Here is a 17,926-nt window from a genome sequence, read left to right as displayed (position 1 = left end):
TGTCAGCCAAAGGAGCCACTAAGTGCTTTCTATGACTTAAGACTATAGCAGAGATATACTGGCATATGGTTAACACTTCCTGGATGTCTTAAATTACAAACAGGAATGCTATGTCAGCCAAAGGAGCCACCACGTGTTCTCTACAAGTCAAGACTATTGCACATATTAGATATACCGACATAAGGCTGACCAGAGGAAATTTTATAGAGAATTCCTAAAGTTGCTAAACAGTTGCAATTACAGTTTAGGGAACTCTGACACAGGACACACGAATCAAGTGCTACCATACATACAGTGATTTTACCAAAAAAAACTTTTTTTATTTCTCTAAAGGAAAAGTGACAGCATCAGTCATGCATTTGTTTCTACTCATTTATTAAAAGACAGCTGGGCATATTAATATTATTATTTCCTTGATATCATTCCACAGCTTACAGAGAACTGTCTTGGAATTTAGCATCACAGCAAGCAAATGAGTAACTATTGAGTTACTCCTATAGCTTAGAGAATGGTACTGACAGGCAGTTACAGTATTCTAGGCTAAACTGCACGGCTACTCTATAATGCAAAACTGTCAGCTGCAATTTTTAAGCCTCCTTCCCATTCATGACAGGATGCATGGCTGAGGAGGAACTGTACATAGAAACATTAAAAGTCTTCAGACACGGATACAAATCCTGAGTACAGGATGCAACCTTTTATTGGTAATGAGAGTGGAAGTAGGACAGCCATACTTTACACATGTAGTGTGCGCGGGCAAGCCGGACCCAACTCTAAATTTTTTATAAAATTTACACTTGCTGGGATAGAAAATACGTCGTTCAATAGGCAGACATTTTGCTAAGAATATGAAACGTGGCAACCGCTTAATGGAGCAGCAACTTTGATGACATTTTCTGATTTCACTATAGGACTGTTTTTGTGTGGGACTGGAACCAATGTGAACACAAGTGAACCCTGGTAGCCTCAATACAGGCTTCAAAATCTTAAAAAAGCATTTCCTGGCGTTACATTGTAGGAAAAAATCTTTTTTTTGGAAATACATCATAAAATAAAGGAGAACTCAAGTCATATTGCTTTAAACTAGTAGGCTTTTATTGGCAGGTTTGGACTGAAAAATTGAAGTCTTTTAATTAAATCGCAATGTTCGGCAGGAAAAACAGTAGTCCTGGTTGAGTGTGAAAATCTTGATGGCAGTTCTCTCAATTAGAAATTCCATGACTAAATGAAAAAAGTTCATTGATTTTTGCTTGTTAAAATTACAGAAGTCCTTGTCTCTTCAAATCATCAAATGTCTTCTTGTTGACAACATTACCACTGGAATCTTCAAATTCTTCCTGTTAAATAACAAAAGATCAGCGTTTCTGTTAAGGGCAGTACTTTGGTAAATTTTACCAGGGTTCCTCTGTCATATGTAAAGGTGGATCCTCATAGTATTTCAATGCAATTGTGTTAGGGAATATTAGAAATGGTACTGGGGGTTCCAAACCAATGTACCTACCTTAAGAAACCTAAATACAAACACTGTACGTACACATGCATACAATTTAGACACCATTCTTGATGGGATTTGAATTGAAGCAAATTTTAAAAATAATTATAAGCACTGGTGAATCTGAGTACAATATTTGGGGGACCTGGCGCAATTTAGAAATATGGACATAGTACAAACAGAGAACTAAAGTGGCTTTTCCTAGGGGGTCTTAACACTCATCTTCACCCTAACTATGACCCACTAAGTTACTGAAATTTGATATTTGTCTTGACATACTGGTCTGACCACATGAACTTTCAGTAGTTTGTGACACAGACAAGAATGATCGTTATGAAATAATGACATTACATTTCAGTGAGATTTTTCACACATGTAAAACACATTACTGTTCTCACCTCTGTATCCGGTTGCCACCTCTCTGTCTGTTTGTTGTTCTTTAACTTTTGCCACACTGAAAACAAAACATGAAACGTAAAAATAGGAGAGGACGAAAACAAAAACTTTATTATATAATACACAGTCCACAAGGACTAGACCATTTCTTCCTAAACTTTGCCCAGACAGTGCATATACTGTTGGAGGCATGGCATATTAGTATTCATTTATGCAAATTTTATTTAAAATATTATTTAAATATGCAAATACTGAAATGTTGACACATTATCAACAAGAGTACTCGTGTATCTCAAGTTCTTGCACAGTTATGTTTTTAATTATCAAAAGTTAGTTTGTCTCAGTGTGCTCTGAGAAATCCCACACCACGAACATCTTGACTGTACTGCACAAACATTACAATCAAAATTGTTGTACTGTACAACTCTGCTGTTTTGACCCCTAGTGGGTGTGTCAAGGGATTTTGGTAGTGGGAGAGTGAGAGTATGGACTATCTTCTGTACCAAACACTTTTGCAGTAAGGGAGGATCTTTAGCGAGAAAAATAGGATGACAGGGTTTGAGGATTTCTGATACTAGCGTTCATTGAGGGCGCCCTTATGAAATTTTCACTAATATTACAACATCTTGCTGTTTTCATGTTAAATATTACACATTGTACACTGATACTTACATGCAACGGCATCTTCTATGAGAGTGACGTTAGCAAAGTGGGCAGTGTTGGGAATTCCAAGACACCTCATACCATGGGCATGGCGCCATTCCTGCGATAGAAATCATTAATCCATGTTATCAAGTTGACGGAAATGGCCATATGGAATTTTAGTCATTCATCTTGGAGTTAATTGCAACATCACAACAAACTTAAGTACCAGTGAATGCTCATTCAAGTCATTTACTCATTTAATATTTGAGCCAAAGAAAAATTAGCTGAGATGTTGTTTATATCTTTTGAAGACATCCCATTCAGCGCCTCAAAGAATACATGACTTTCTGTAGAAGTCAAAGTGAACTGTATTTCCTAAATCACTACAAATGACCTTGGCCCTACATATCAAGGAATGAAATAGTTACCTATAAGTCACATTTTATGCAATCAACAGACCGGACAGACCTTAATAATCCATATAAAACAGAATATGAAATGTTGATTCAAGTCCAAAATAGGTAAAATATCTTCAGATACAGGTAGTTTACTGGTATGAACTACGAAACTTACTGCAAAATGTCTCTGGAATGCTTTGGGTCCCCTGTAGACATGGTTACCGCAGATCTCACAGCTGTAGCTGATGTTCAGACCATGCAGTTTATACAACCAGTAGGGTATGGGTTTACCGTCCCAGCCCAGTGGCAGGTTCTTGGGGTTGTAGATGACGTCATCTTCATCGTCCTCACTCTCGCTGTCACTGAACGTCTCCTCCTCTTCCTCCTCTCTCTCTGTGTCGGTTCTCGCTTGTTTACGCTGAACGTTTTCGACGGTTGCTATTCTTTGATCCTGAATGCAGCAACAAGAATCAATAATAAGGTAATTAGAAATAGCAGAAACACCCTGGTAATGAGTTGAATACTTAGGACCTCTGTTCGAAGGCCAAAGAGAATTGAGACACATGACTATCCAATGCCGGCTGACATGGTTTCTACAACAGCTCATAGATGGAGTTTTTAGATATTTAAAAATGTTTCTGGATTTCATAAAATCTGCATACAGTGATGGCCGTAAAGAATACTTCAAAATATGTCTCATTTGAAAGAACATAGGACTACATGTCAAAATTAACAATATCGCCTGCAGAGTGTGGAATTCTTTGAACAGCGCCCTCTACAAACGAATTATACTGAATCAGTTTCGCAGTGCCCTCTACAGATTAATGCTTGTGTATTTATAGAATTTGACAGTAGAGGGAGTATTCCTCACTTCTGAGTGATTAATAATTATTGGTTAGAGTGTACCTCTTTTACACAACTACCGAGGCTTTACATCTTAAATGTCTGATTGTTACTTATTGAACTCTGTTTCATCATTAAACAATAAAAGCAATAAAACCGTGCAACTCACCCCAAGAATTTCACTGAGTCTGTACACCTGAGATTCTAGAAATGCAATGTCTTTTTGTTTCTCTGTGTTGTCTTTGCTGAAATACACAAAAGATATCACATAAAAAAATGCCGTGTGATGAAGATACCTATGGTATCCTGAACCACCACTCCTACAGACAGACAGACAACATTGCTATCTGTGCCCTCATTAGGGTTGAAGTAGGCAGACATCTATGCGAAAGTCTTTTTTTTTTGCATTCTTAAAATTGATCCTTGACATCCCAACATATTTTTGAAGAGACTTGGATGTGCATATTTTTTCAAAAAGGTACATGGCTGAAAAAAACATTAAAAGTACTCTTTATTCTTAAGATTTACTTTGTCTTTTAATGGTCTATCCCTTATCAAGTTTTGTTGTGTCATCTCTGAATGAAGCAAACAAATCACGCCAACAATTGATTCCTTCTGTTTATCATTTCATGACATGCAAACAACAATCATTTCTAAATACACAAGGCTAATAGGCTGGAAACAATATCATTGTTGTAAACTTGGCTTTCAAAGAACTGTGGCCAGATTGTAGGGTAACTGTTGCCATGGAAGCGATTGAATTAACTTCAAGCAAAGACCCTGACAGCCAAATAGGAAAAAGATTTGATTCAACAGTGTATTTGAACTATCAACTGAAAATATTTGCTTGGGACACTACTTACTTTCTGCCAGCTTTTCCTGGTTTACTTTTAGCAAACATGTTTGGATCCAGTTCATCCAGTGACTTGCCTTTTGTTGCAAACAACCTCTGTGCTCTTTCCTCCAGTGTTCTATGAGAATGAAAGAGAAACACCATGACTTCACTTCAACAAGAATACAGGCAAGAATACCGAAAATGTTCTCACAAAGTTGCAGTGATCCTCTTTATTACAAACTTACAGAACACGGTAGAAATTCTTATAAAGGATCAATCTATAATTTCGAAAGAATGAATTTTGAAAGTTACTTTTGAAATTGCACCCGACCTTACTGAGGTACTTATATATACATCGAATCAAAACCTGTGAATAATTTTATTTCAGATTGTTTTATCAATTCTGAAAATGCATAAATTAGCTTCGACTTAAGAATTTTTTTAAATCTCACTTTGTCATTTCTCGGAAAACAAAGTTTCTTTTGATCTGGATAGTTATGGCTAATCCAATGGCATAAGCCTGAAAGCTGACAATAATCAAACCTAGATTAAACAGATGACACACTGACAGATGCAACAGGCAGATGGACAGAGTGAGACAGCCATCATTTGACTCTGTACCTACCCTCCACACTTGAGTCCCAAAGCCATTAATGCAGACTTCAATCTGTCCAGACCTAGAGATGCCAATTCCTGTGAGAGAAGCAACCACAATCACCAATTATTTGTGAAATAATCTACTATTGGTCAGAGTCAATTCTTAAACAAGACACTTGGCTATGTTCACACAATTTTAATTACTATTGGTGACTTCTGAAGCCATGTTACAATAATACATATCAGAGAGGGGAAGAGATGGTGTTTAGTGTTGCCACAGATGTGTTTAATTTAATATGACATTTACACAGGAGAGTGAAACACTGTCAAGAGAAAGACAAGAATCTACACATACCAAAGGTCAAATGTGAATGTCATGCACATTACACAGCTGGCAAGAATTTATGATGGAGGATTTGATTGGCAACCATGTGGCAAAATGACATGTAAAATAGCAAGTCTCTCAGAATGATTGCAAGTGATTTAGCCATTTACTTGCTTGATAATACTGACACTGTACAGTTGTATACTGCATTATAGGATCAAGTTTTTAGAAAGTACATCTTGTTGCTCTGACAAAAAGTAACTATCAAATATCTTCTCAAGTTCACAAACTAATCAACAAGAGTTGCAGGTAGAATTGACAATGACATTCTGAGTAGAATGCTGTTATCAGGGTGAGTACCTGCATTGGTTGATACCATTTTTGCACTACCTGATGGGTAAGACAGCATGTTACTCACCTCAGGTGAGGAGAAGGCCGAGAGATCCAAGTGAGCACCAGCATGGGTCAATGCACTAGTTGTTTCTTTCTGTAAAATTACAAATTTCACAGTAAGTCATACAAACCCTGAATGACCATTGTCTCCCACATAAATCCAAGGTATCATACTATAATATTTAGGAAGATTTTCTGAGACAATGGATATTTGGAGCAACTATGAAACTAGTGGTGGCTTTCCAATTCATAACTTATGAAAATAAAAAAGAATGTTATCATGGATAGTTGATGTACCTTAGATATTGTTTTCACTATTTTAGCTTAAAGAAACCCTACAAAATTGAAGTTGAAAAATCTGTATTGGAAGTAGGTATAAACTGAAGGTCATGGTCATGTTTAGGGCTAATGTCTTCTTAACCAAAATTAAGATGTTCTCTATTTTCTCTGTATTAAAGATTGGCGTATATGGAGAGAAATACGTAAGGATTGTGTACACAACAATATGTGTGTGTAACATTTATGAACCAAAGTTTGAACTCACTGGCCATCCGGGGAAAGTCCCAGCATCCCATTGTTTCTGGAACTCTTTGTCGACTGTGTCTACCTCTTCTGTCAAATCCAGCAATGGTTTGACTTTGCCAGAGTAATCTTGAAGATAATCCAGCAACATGTCCAGATATCTGCAAATACACCAAGCATGCATGAAAAAATAGTGATTGTATGTCCTATTGGGATGTTTTCATGGCTTTACACATAGTGAAAGATGAAAAATTATAGCTACATTTTACAGTGAGGTGTGACTGGCTCTCACTGCGAAAAATATTACAGTTCTGCACATTTACTTTTCAGACCTGAAAGGCTGAGCAACACATATGTACTGCACTTCAAGAAATAAATATGGATTGGTCCCCTACACTGGTATACCCAGAAGAAAGAAAGTGTAAATTTTACCATGAAGTTTACAGATTGGTAAAGAAAACTCTGAATTCTCAAATGTCATCTTTCCTATCAATTTTTTCAGTCAATGTTTCAGCCCTTATCCCAGCACAGTGTTCTCCCCAGGCCGTTTAACAGGATCGGCCCCGATCCTTTATTTTTTTCGCCCGATCCTTTATTTTTCATGCCGATCCTGTTTCATGTCCGCTGATTCTCTTTAAATGTGGCTGAAGACCTATTGTTTCTCGGCGGCGATTTTGTCACTTTTATTTCAGCAAGCGTATCAAGTGTGAAACGGTTCTAATGTGGCGATAACATGACGTGCCAGATGATTAAAAGGTTTATTCCATCGCCAGAATGTGTGAAATGGTTAGACTGTTCTCCTTTCATGTCGATGCTTTAGGTGTTTTACACACAATGAGGCAGGGTTATCGGGTGCGAAGCACCCATAGTCGCGCTTGTCTGTGAGGAGAATAAATGGGCTGGCCGTATTGCAAATGAACATCGGCTAAGACGGATGAAACTTAAATTCAAAAAGCATGAAATGTGTTACGCTGCCGATCGTACAGACAACGGCCATTTTATACAACGGACATGGAGTATACTCAACGAAAGGCTCGGTGTTGCATCTTTGCCAGCGGACACTCAGTCAAAGCATGGAGGTAGTTCCATGGTCAAAGCATCTATACTATAGGCAACTGGTTGAACTGCCGTTGCCACCAATGTCTCGCACTGGTAAGAATCCGAAGGTCAGGAAAATGATTTCGATCAGAAGTGGCTGAAATCGTACGATTGACTGAGACAAAAATCAGATGCAAAAATGTATGGTACTGCCGCGTGTTCAGATCGTTGCGTGTCCGAGTTGGCCATTTCGAGATCTGTGTACGCCAACATGACGTTGAAGCCATGTGTGTCACCTCGTGTCGCGCATTCGTAACTTGCATGGATTTGTTCGATTGACTTTGAGAAACAACTGCACTTGATCCAGTTTCAAAACCCATGACCCGTTTTACAATATTCAAGGCACCATGAAATGAAATAAAAAGGAACTACATGAGCTAAAATAATCATTCGTCTGATTATCTGAATACAGCAGCTATGTACGTACGGTTAGGGTATACAGTATAGGTTCAAAGGTCGCGTGTGTTCAAGTGTGCTCCACACAATGCATGGCGCGGCGGCCGACACCACGCAGTTGTCGAAGTTTCGTACGTTTGTAGAAGTAGAAGTCGATGCAATTTCAAATCTTGTTCTTGAAAATACCCGGTATCAATATTTTCGGGCTTCTCTTTATTATGAATCGAGTTTTAAAGTCAACATATTTCTCTGCAGGCATACTCTGCTGACTCCGAATTGTAAGTGCAATATTCAGTCCCGTATGAACTTGTCCGTGTACGGTGTAACTGTTTTGCGATGGACGTTTAAAAAAGACGTCCATGGTTTTAGAATAGCAATCTGGCTACAGACAAACATGTACCGGTAGTAACAGAGGATCACATAAAACGTCTGATTTTGAATGTTATTCTAGAGAGAACTGGAAGACTTTGAATGAAAATATGGATGTAATATATGAAGTGCTTAAAGTGCATAAAAGATTTTATCCTTTTATTGTGGGATTTTTTCTGATGCTGTGGAGTGACGTGTGTATTGCATAATTAACATAAAATTTACATAATTATTGTTATGCAAATTAGCCGATCCTGTTTCAGAAATTTCTGGGGAGAACACTGCAGCATTAAGGTAGCGACTCGGGTTCATTGTCACTTATTTTCAATCCTCATTTTCACAAAGAAGACGTGGTCACACACCCGACATATGGTACTTTTTTTATCTGCTCGGTCACCGAAGAGTTCAGAAAATTTGTTAGTTTTTTAAAAACAGTGCACATACGGCTGTTTTACTCAAAAACACGTGTTTTTTAGTTTTTTTACTCAAAAAAGTGTAAGTACAAATCTCCAATCGGCCTTGGTGATCTGTTTACGGCAATCGACGGCTGGGTATACTGGGCAAAAAACCGTGTCCCGGATTTTTGAAATTCGCTTTTGTTTTCGCACAATGCACCTTCAAAGTGTCAACTTGACGTTTTTTGCATAAATTATCGGCCTTTGTTCACGTTTGTCAGGATATCTTCACTTCCAGGCCCTTTATCGGAAATCTGAGACACGTTCTTTTAGATATATTCATTCACTGTCCACAGGTGAAAAATCAGGCTAGTCTGTCCAGGCACCGCCGACTTATACTTATTTGAATAATGTACGCACTGCCAAAAACGGAACTGAGAAAATCGACGATTGGTGTAAACGACCTATGCGTCACACATTGTGACCAAAAAGTCCGACTCGCGCACCATTTTCTGCGAATTTTCTTACACCAGGAATAAGTTGAAATATTTAGAGTCAGTTTTGCGAATTTTGAATATGTTTAGGATTGCAGATCGTGTGAAAACAGAAAGAAATTATACACTGAACTGGCAAATGCTTAGTGCCAGCAGTGGGTGGTATTTACACAACAAACACAGAGGGGTAATTAGCGATTTAATCCATTTTTGGAACGTTTAACTAGCATATTAACTGTATACTGTTGTCTCAACGGTTACAATCTGGTTACCAGAGTTCACAGTCAAGACGAAGACGTCGAAACTTGCGTACAAAAGTCTATCCGATCGAGACTTATGTGCTGTCGTCGCGCGATCGCGTCGGGCATTCACTTGTTCTTGACTCAAGTTGTCTACTTCCTGTCTCGCGATCGGCAATTTATGCATGTTCTTTGTGAAAAGTGATTGTCAAGTTCATGTTAGCGCCGACACTGTGTGAACGGGACGTCACTTGCTAGTTTTCCTACCTCAAGATGAGACGAACACACGTAACTCTTGACAACATAAACTGTCTGTCGTATTTTCTTAGCTTTTGCACCGCACTGCAAACTTGTCGCCCTTCGTTACGACGGGAGAGATTGACTCGTGTTATTTTTTCAAACTTTATTTATATGTGTTCTTGTACCGACTTTATCAAACTAATAATAATCACGCCGTAGCGTAGAACAGTGCAGGCTGTCATCGACAGCGTGTTCCGAGAGACAGAGTATCGACTAGTCTACAGTGGAGTCACTCGACTTGCGCAATACCAGCGCACACATAATTATTTCGGAGATTTTTACTTTTAGTCAAACTTTCGATCACTGCCCTCATATATGAAAAATTGCTAGTTTCAGCACTTCTTGAAGTTGAGCCGGGTTTGTTTTACGTTCAGTGTTGAGGTCCAGCTAGCAGCTGTGGAGTCTGCGGGTAGTTGATACTAGTAAGTTTAGACAACACGCACACAAGAATCATTTGTGAACCCTCGCAATTCACGTTTGACATAATTTAATTTTTGGGTTATATTTAAAGAAAGAAAAGGCATGAAATAAAAAAAATATTTGCATTTCGTTTCGAAAAATTAGCAGATCGGTGAACTTGCTCTTGTGAATCTACATTATGTGTGTATGAACTCCTGCACTGGCTTGGGAAACTCCTTGACATAAATGTCGCGTGATGTCGGGTACGGTGTTGTTCAAGGTTTCTCAGCAGACAAGAAAAGACTGCACGATAGAAAACTCGAGTTTAAAAATATAAAAGAACACGATACTAACACCAAGCATGTACAGCAAGAGTGATAAAATTATCGCAACTAACAGAAGTTTCACCTCGCTCAGGATAATTTTTGGACTCGGGTATGTAATCAGCATAGCCTAATATGTTCGAAAAGCAGCGTGTCAAATACTTTCATAGTTGTTGAACTGAGCACGTCTCCGTTATCGTCTGTGTCCTCGGCCAAATCTGACTCTTCACTGCATTCTTGATCGTTATTGCAGGGAGTATTAGCCAAAGTCGGATTGTTTTACATTTAAATCGACCTTTGCGCACGTTGCCGTCTTTTTCACGTCCGCTTTTGTGGACCTCGCTTGCTTTTTCGACGGTACGGAGCGCGAGCGCCGGCTTTGGTCTGCTCGACGTGTTTGCCGTACCGATACATGCGGAGTTCAAAACGCTGAGCCTAACGTTGAAGCTAGCGCATGCGCACTATACCGCAAAGCCTATACATAATCTCTGCGTGTTTATCAAAGATATCGTGGTCGGTAATCCGCGACCGTTAAGACAAAAGGGAAATAATGGCACGCGGTGTAGCTGATAGTTTGCCATTTTAGTAATATTTCAGGAATTTCCCGGTACGATGTGACCAAACACCTTTCCCCAAAAGAAAGACCACGTGTCAGTGGTTCGAAATTTGAAATAAAAAAAAATGCTAAAATTGACCTTTGAACCAGAGTCGCATCGTTAAGAGAGAAGGCTTAGAATAAAAGTTTGCTGTCAACACTATTCATGATCACACAAATCACAGTAATATGTCAACATATTGTCCTCATTCATAAACAACTTACATTACATTCTCCAAATCCTTGTTTACTAAAGTTCAATTTGTTTGTTTCTGTCCACAATATCGCAAAGCATTTCAAAATTTATGTTCAGCATAATAAGTGTAATTTTGTTATTTCAAAAGCAACACTAAAAGTCAGACTTTTGATAAGTGACAAACAGATGACTTACAAAATCAGATGGAAATGTAAGAATATAGTCTGGACTGAAACATTATCTATTCAGCCAGGCAGTGGTGAAATGTAACTCTTACAAGCCCTTGAAGAAGATAAAGATGAAGACATAGTACTGTTAACTTGGAAATTACAAAAAAGTTTGGCCTGACACAGTGGATACAATCAACTGACACAAACCAGATTACAGAGTACCAAATCCATACCTTCTGTAGTCTGCATTCAGTTTTCTTTCCTTAGGTATTTCAAATAGTCTGTCAAACATCTGTAGGTAGGTGATGTAATCAATTTTCTGTTCAGAAAAAAACAAATTATAAGCGTTACAAAAGCTTTATTGACTCTGTTATATGGTTATAGTAATTTGTAAATACCGTTAAGTATGTTTCTTGTTGCATTGAAACAACAGTGTCGCTAGATTTGGGAACATACTAAACAGTTTTTGAATTCCACAACAATTTCTGAAGTCCCCTTATATACAGTGAATAGACGGGTTTCACTGTAATTGCATTGATGTACCATATAAACACTAGTGGGCTTTGCTACATGGTCATGAAGAAACATGGTCATGAAGAAACTCATTTTGTCTGACAAATATTAACGCCCAACTATCAGTTGAGTTGATCAGAGGCAACTGTCAGTGTCACATGGGTATACATGTGTCTGTAGAGAAGTGATGTAGTATTTCTTGTACCATTGATCTATTTGTCCTTGGATGCCCTTCATACAGACACATCTCCAATATATTGACATACCCATTAGACAAGATGAATACAGTCCAACAGACCCAGTATCCCTTTACCTGCCAAGTTCATATCTCACCATCAGCTCAAGTTAGTTAAAACTAGTGAAGCAAAACATGTCCCATACATTGCATTTTAACAAAAACTTGAAGATTTAAAGGTCCCTGAAGACAGAGATACTGTAAACATGATTTTTACAGACTAAAGCTGCTATAACATACCATGCCAGGTGGGTGAAAATACACACGGTTTTGACTAAATACCATTTTTTACTGACTTGGCAAGATGGAGAACTGATACTGTCTGACAGGTAAAGGGGCATTCTACAGTCCAGCTGATATAAGATTGTACAAAATTTCTTTTCTCACCTCAATATTCTTCAGATTAATGAATTTGTGATAGCATTCATGCATGTCTAGGTATTTTCCGTATCCTTCCTCATCTGTGAATTCTACCATGCTGTTCATTTCCTCTGAGGGATTCTCTCTTGCTTTTGATAGCTCTTCAAACTCAACAGACATCGGTACACTTATCTGAAAAAGAAAAAGAAGGTACAGAAAATGTGATTATGTCAATTCAATACTGTTTACTTCAGCAACAGAAATGTGATGACTTGTCATATTTAATCTAAACCTGCACATAAAACTTTGATACACAGCATAAGATGTTATTGGTCGTTCATTATAAATGATACAGTAGGGAACGGTCCCTCAATATATAAGGGATCGTGAGTAGGGAGTACATGTAGTGTCAGTGATTGTCAATGTTATGCAAGAAGTATAGGGGTTTGTTTATCATCCTAGGTCTCTCACAGAACATGGTGACACATTTTCCTGTTTTATAAACCAGAAGTTATTTTGACCTTACAAGCTATAATTATCATTATGAAGACTATGTTAGCATTCAGGGGTGATTCTGACTAAAGACAAGATAATAGTCTGAAGCTTACTGCTCAGAACTCTACATTTGTATATTGTATGATCATACACACATTGTCAGTTTTGCTACATGTAGTGTGGCGCCATGTGATTTTATTTTTTGTTTAATCTTTGCCCCTCCACGGTTTAGCCTATACCCATCATTATCAATGGTGAGTTTGTACCTTTTCAAAGGGAATCAAGGTGAACAGGCTAAGTGAATGATGGGGGGAGGGGACCGATTAAACAATAAATTTAGTCATGATAGACACATGTATGGATGAGAAACAAACCTTTAACCTCTCATATGCTATGTGAAGCTATAGACACCTCATTTTATTTCACCCATTTCACTACTATGGTTTTGCTTAAACCAATTGTAATCAATGGGTGAGTGTGTACATGTTCAAGGGGAACTGGGGATGAACAGGTAAAGTAGATGTGAGGGTGTAGAGAAACCCCAATACTCCTTATCTAGATAGACACATGCACAGATGAGACATAATCCATTTACCCCCAGTGTGCTACATGTAGCTATACTCACTTCATTTGGATGTTTTCTGTGAAATTCTTTGATGACTTTTAGCCTGTTGTAGAATTCTTGAAATTCATTTGGACCAGACAGTGCTTGAATTTCTTCTTTCCTGAGCCTAGGAAACAAATAAATAAACAAACTCATTAGACATGTTAGCCAAAATCTTCACGTACAAAGGTACAAATAAGTGCATGAACACAGTGGAAGAACCAAAATACTATGATTATGGGTATATGATGAGTATGACAGTTGATGTCATAGCACAGACAAAAATAGTGTTTTGCCAAGGTTTTTGGAAGATTTGTCAATGATGTGGGAACCCCTGTACAATTTCTCTTGTCCTGCAATATAATTGTATTTATACTCCCAGGAAAAGCAAGATAATATGAGTAGGGAACCCAAGTAAAATTTACCAACTGAACTGAAAGTGAAAAGTAACCAGGTTTCCTGACCTAACAAAATCAATGAGAAATCATGTTCTGACCATCTGCTGCAACAAGACAACCATTTAAATAAAGTGTGGCCTCCAGTAATCACAGTGATCGAAATAATCGGTGGCAATGGTGGCATTTGCCACCAAAAACTGTCAATCTGCCACCAAAATTTTTTCTGGTGGTATTTTTCTGCCACTAAATTTTGGGTCATCATGTCATCGATCCTACAGCTTGAATGAAGGAACACGCGTTGTCTGACGGCGGAAAAACTCATTAGCCAAAAAAAACCAAACTAATTGCGACATTTTGGCATGAATGAAAACACAGCGTGAATCTAAACTTGTGATTGGCTAATCTCCATATCGATGACAGCAGCTTTGTACACTGGACATGTTGTTGCCCTCTGTGATACATAGCCGCATATGCAGTCATACGACACAAGATAAAAGCATGTTGTGACATTTGAAAACACAGCCAAACTGCAGCCTGCATGAATTAAATAACAATAAATACTTGCAATTCATTAGCCAGTACAGGGCTCAAAAATTCCATTCGCCCAACGCCCGTGGTGGCTAGTGAATTTTGCGTTTGGGCAAGTAAAATCAATATGCTTCTCGTCCGATGGGCAAGTGCACCAGCGGTTGAATTAACTAATTACTAAGCTCTGGACAATTCAAGCTTGAAAACGTATTTCATTAGGTCTGTACACGCCTACAATCATTGTAAGTCCTTCAACTCTTAAGTTTTTTTCTGAAAACCCTTGAAAATCCGCCAGACATCGCAAAATAATCGTTCTTGCTGTTGTAAAACACAAAAAAGTCGTAAAAATACAGTTTTGCGACATGTTCTCTCCGACGACACGGAGTGAACTCACTGTTTTGTATGTGTGCCGTAAAGTGGTGTGCTCTTGACGGTGGTTGCCATTCTCTTTGTGCAGCAAGAGTCGTATGACAGTCGATCGGCTTCACGCGATAGTGTAATTGCACCATGTGCTTGGTAAATGGATGTAAACTTATTCGAAGCCATGGATCTCGGCAATGCTTACTGTTCAACGTAAATCAACACCCAGATGAAAAAGTACAAGTTTACATCGTAGTCGAAACGGGCTCAGTCAGCCAAGGAGGCCACTATGGCAGCTACGTAGTGCGTGAGATGCAGACAGTTTCAAATTACGTGACCTTGGTTGTTAGGAATCGGCTCTCACTTACAGAAAACAAATCTGCACTGAAGAGTACCGAAAACGAAACTTGAATCTGCTCTCTTGACGAATACATTTATCAAAATAAAACTTTGAAAGACGGCTGTGCTCAGTGAGTAAACATGTAAACAGGTAAAAGGGTTGCAGATGTACATGTGCGTATGCATTGGCAGATAAACACTAGCAGAGCAGTTGTTTGTGATCTCAGCTTGATAATAAAGAGCAGCAGCCAGCTATGCACATTGTAAATCACACAATCTTATTACTCTTATGCAAAGATTTTAATTTGGATTAGGTTGTGGAAAAATTCCAAATTCAAAGATGTTTTCTAGATGGCCAAATCTACAGAAAAAAAACTAAAGTATTCTCACATTTCTTCTGCGACATTTCAGATTTGGTAATAGTCCTTCATTTTAACAAGAATGTAGTTCATGTTTGAATCTGTTTTTTCCCTCTTTGAATTCACTTCATATGGCCAAACTCAAATTACTAGTACAGTTATTAGAAATTTAGGGCAAGTATTTTTCCTGTCGGGCAAGTAAAAATGAAATTCACGTGTCCCAGGGTTGGTAAGTTTGAAAATTTTTTTCGAGGCCTGCAGTGTGGGTTGACTTTTTGTGACGTGTACTCACCATATTTTCAAGAATTTATAAATTAGAATGATATGTGGCAATGACAAAATGTTGTATTATACCGATCACAAACTGCCACCAGATTTTTCATAATTGCCACCTGATTTTAAATCCAGTGGCAAACTTTTGCCACAAGAAATAAAAAAGTATTTCTATCCCGGAATCATTTTTTATTGCTTTGTCAATTGAATGTCTAAAACTAAAGTACTAGTGATTGTAACTGTCTTACACTTGAGGCATGAGAATGCTCAGCCGTGACTTAAAATCAGCTATAACAAATAGAGATAATAGGGCTGATCACAAATGACGTCACTTTTCTCTCATCAATATGCATAAATAAATATTTCTCCGAATTTTCCACATAAACGACGAAAATAAAACCTGCTTGTGTTACAGCTACTAAAAGTCACAACTAATTCATATGAATTTATGGCTCAGACTACAAGCTGCAACAACAGACGCGCCTACAACAACAAAATTTGTCCAAATTTTAAGCAGTGTTGTCCGATGTCGCGCGCGTGCAGCTATATTTAGTAACAAACCTGAAATGGCGATCAACGCTATTAAGACATGACTATTTGATACATAGATAATGCGATGCATACCCATCCTTGTCTTCGTATAAATCTCGTAACATGCTGGAGCATTCCATTGATCTCTGCAATGATGAATAAACAAAAGAAATGTTGACAGGCATTTCAGAACAAAAACAGTTCTTCTATATTGATACAAAAAAATTCGTGAGGACATTCAAACTAAAATACCTTTGTGACAGAATGACAAACATTTTTGCATTACAGGTCGTACAGCAAATATTAAATAGCAGGAAAAGCACACATTTTTCAAGTTCAAGGCTCACAGTAAGACTGATGAATATATATATCTTGTTGGGTTACCCTTTAAATTTTGAATTTTCAGAGAGGTTGAGCTACGATGTTGATAATTTCACAATGAGCACAGTAGCTGAATGAGGCAAGAAAGAAATATTACTACAAGCATGCAGTGTTACTCACATCTAACAACATTTTCACTCTGTGGTCTGAATTTATATTATCCCGAGCCTGTGAAAGAAAAGAATATTTTATTAGGATACACTATTCTGATACTCTGATATTCTGATACATTCTGCTGTACAACAGGAAAATTATGCACTCTATGTCTAAATAATTCTAATGTTACTAGTATACTCTCTTTCACAACATAACATGGGGGCTGATGACAGAAAAATATATATCTGAAGATGTCAAATTTATTTTTATCGCCAACACAAAGTTTGTTCAGTCTCCGAGTTTTCGCGGAGAAATAGCTCAGGTTTACCATGGGAGGTACCTCCCACTGGGTTTACGAAGGCAGTACACTGATGCTATCCCTTCTACCATGATTACGCTAACTGGTGTATGGCGATTCGCTGGGTTGCATTTTCACGCGAAGTGCAACAAGATTTCCGTGTTTTGGACACTGCTGGCGGGAACCAAAAACGAAAACCTGCAAGTTACAGTTCACGACCGGCCACTAATGATTGTCACATTCGATTTAAAACATCGCTTTTACAATAGCAAACCTCCACAGATGTTTGATTTTTACTCATTGAGAATCGACGTGTACTATAAAGATCATCTCAATCGATCGCCCTAACACACATGCTGCATACACATGTTTGTAGTGTAAATTTTGTCAGGGCAGCACAGTGGTCGCGTCACCTTGTCCATGTCCATCGCCTTGAATAACACTCACAGAATTTTTCTTGTGTAGGATCTCTTTCGTCTTCGCATCCATAAGCCTCTCTCGTTCTTCATGTAGTCTCCGCTGCTGTTCAAGAAGCGTCTCCATCTTGCAGTTGATAAAAAATACTCGGGAAACAGTTGTCGTATATCAGGAATGGAAACGTACACAGAGAGAGGAAGGGATACACACTGACGACAACAAAACGTGAAGCAAAATGTCGGAGTATAGTTGAGTGTTCGTTGACGCTTTTCGCCACTGCCTATTACAACAGCCATTGTCTGACACCTCGAAACGCTGA

At 38.2% G+C, this 17,926-nt stretch overlaps 1 protein-coding gene across 1 annotated transcript; it reads right to left on the bottom strand.

Annotated features, from left to right (window-relative positions):
- Positions 1 to 298: 298 nt before the first annotated feature.
- On the bottom strand, positions 299 to 17,865 carry LOC139142099 (splicing factor 3A subunit 3-like). The gene is made up of 15 exons (XM_070711917.1): positions 17,638 to 17,865; positions 16,917 to 16,964; positions 16,509 to 16,561; positions 13,649 to 13,754; positions 12,556 to 12,720; positions 11,654 to 11,739; positions 6,469 to 6,607; positions 5,950 to 6,018; positions 5,235 to 5,302; positions 4,638 to 4,745; positions 3,944 to 4,019; positions 3,107 to 3,382; positions 2,561 to 2,651; positions 1,891 to 1,946; positions 299 to 1,337 (listed from the first exon to the last, which is right to left on the bottom strand). Exons 1-15 carry the CDS (start codon positions 17,731 to 17,733, stop codon positions 1,260 to 1,262), a joined length of 1,515 nt encoding a protein of 504 aa, XP_070568018.1. The 5' UTR covers positions 17,734 to 17,865; the 3' UTR covers positions 299 to 1,259.
- Between the last annotated feature and the right edge of the window lie 61 nt (positions 17,866 to 17,926).

The sequence above is a fragment of the Ptychodera flava genome, chromosome 10, assembly GCF_041260155.1.
Source record: "Ptychodera flava strain L36383 chromosome 10, AS_Pfla_20210202, whole genome shotgun sequence".
Taxonomy (NCBI): domain Eukaryota; kingdom Metazoa; phylum Hemichordata; class Enteropneusta; family Ptychoderidae; genus Ptychodera; species Ptychodera flava.
The sequence above is the reverse complement of the archived record's forward strand: the minus strand, read 5'-3'. Positions and strand labels throughout refer to the sequence as shown.

Coding starts and splice junctions, on each gene's coding strand:
- LOC139142099 (XM_070711917.1), bottom strand. CDS start 17,733: ATGGAGACGCTTCTTGAACAGCAGCGGAGACTACATGAAGAACGAGAG. Junction 13,755..16,508: donor TTATACGAAGACAAGGATGG/GTATGCATCGCA, acceptor TTTGTTTCCTAG/GCTCAGGAAAGAAGAAATTC. Junction 4,020..4,637: donor CCAGGAAAAGCTGGCAGAAA/GTAAGTAGTGTC, acceptor TGTGTATTTCAG/CAAAGACAACACAGAGAAAC.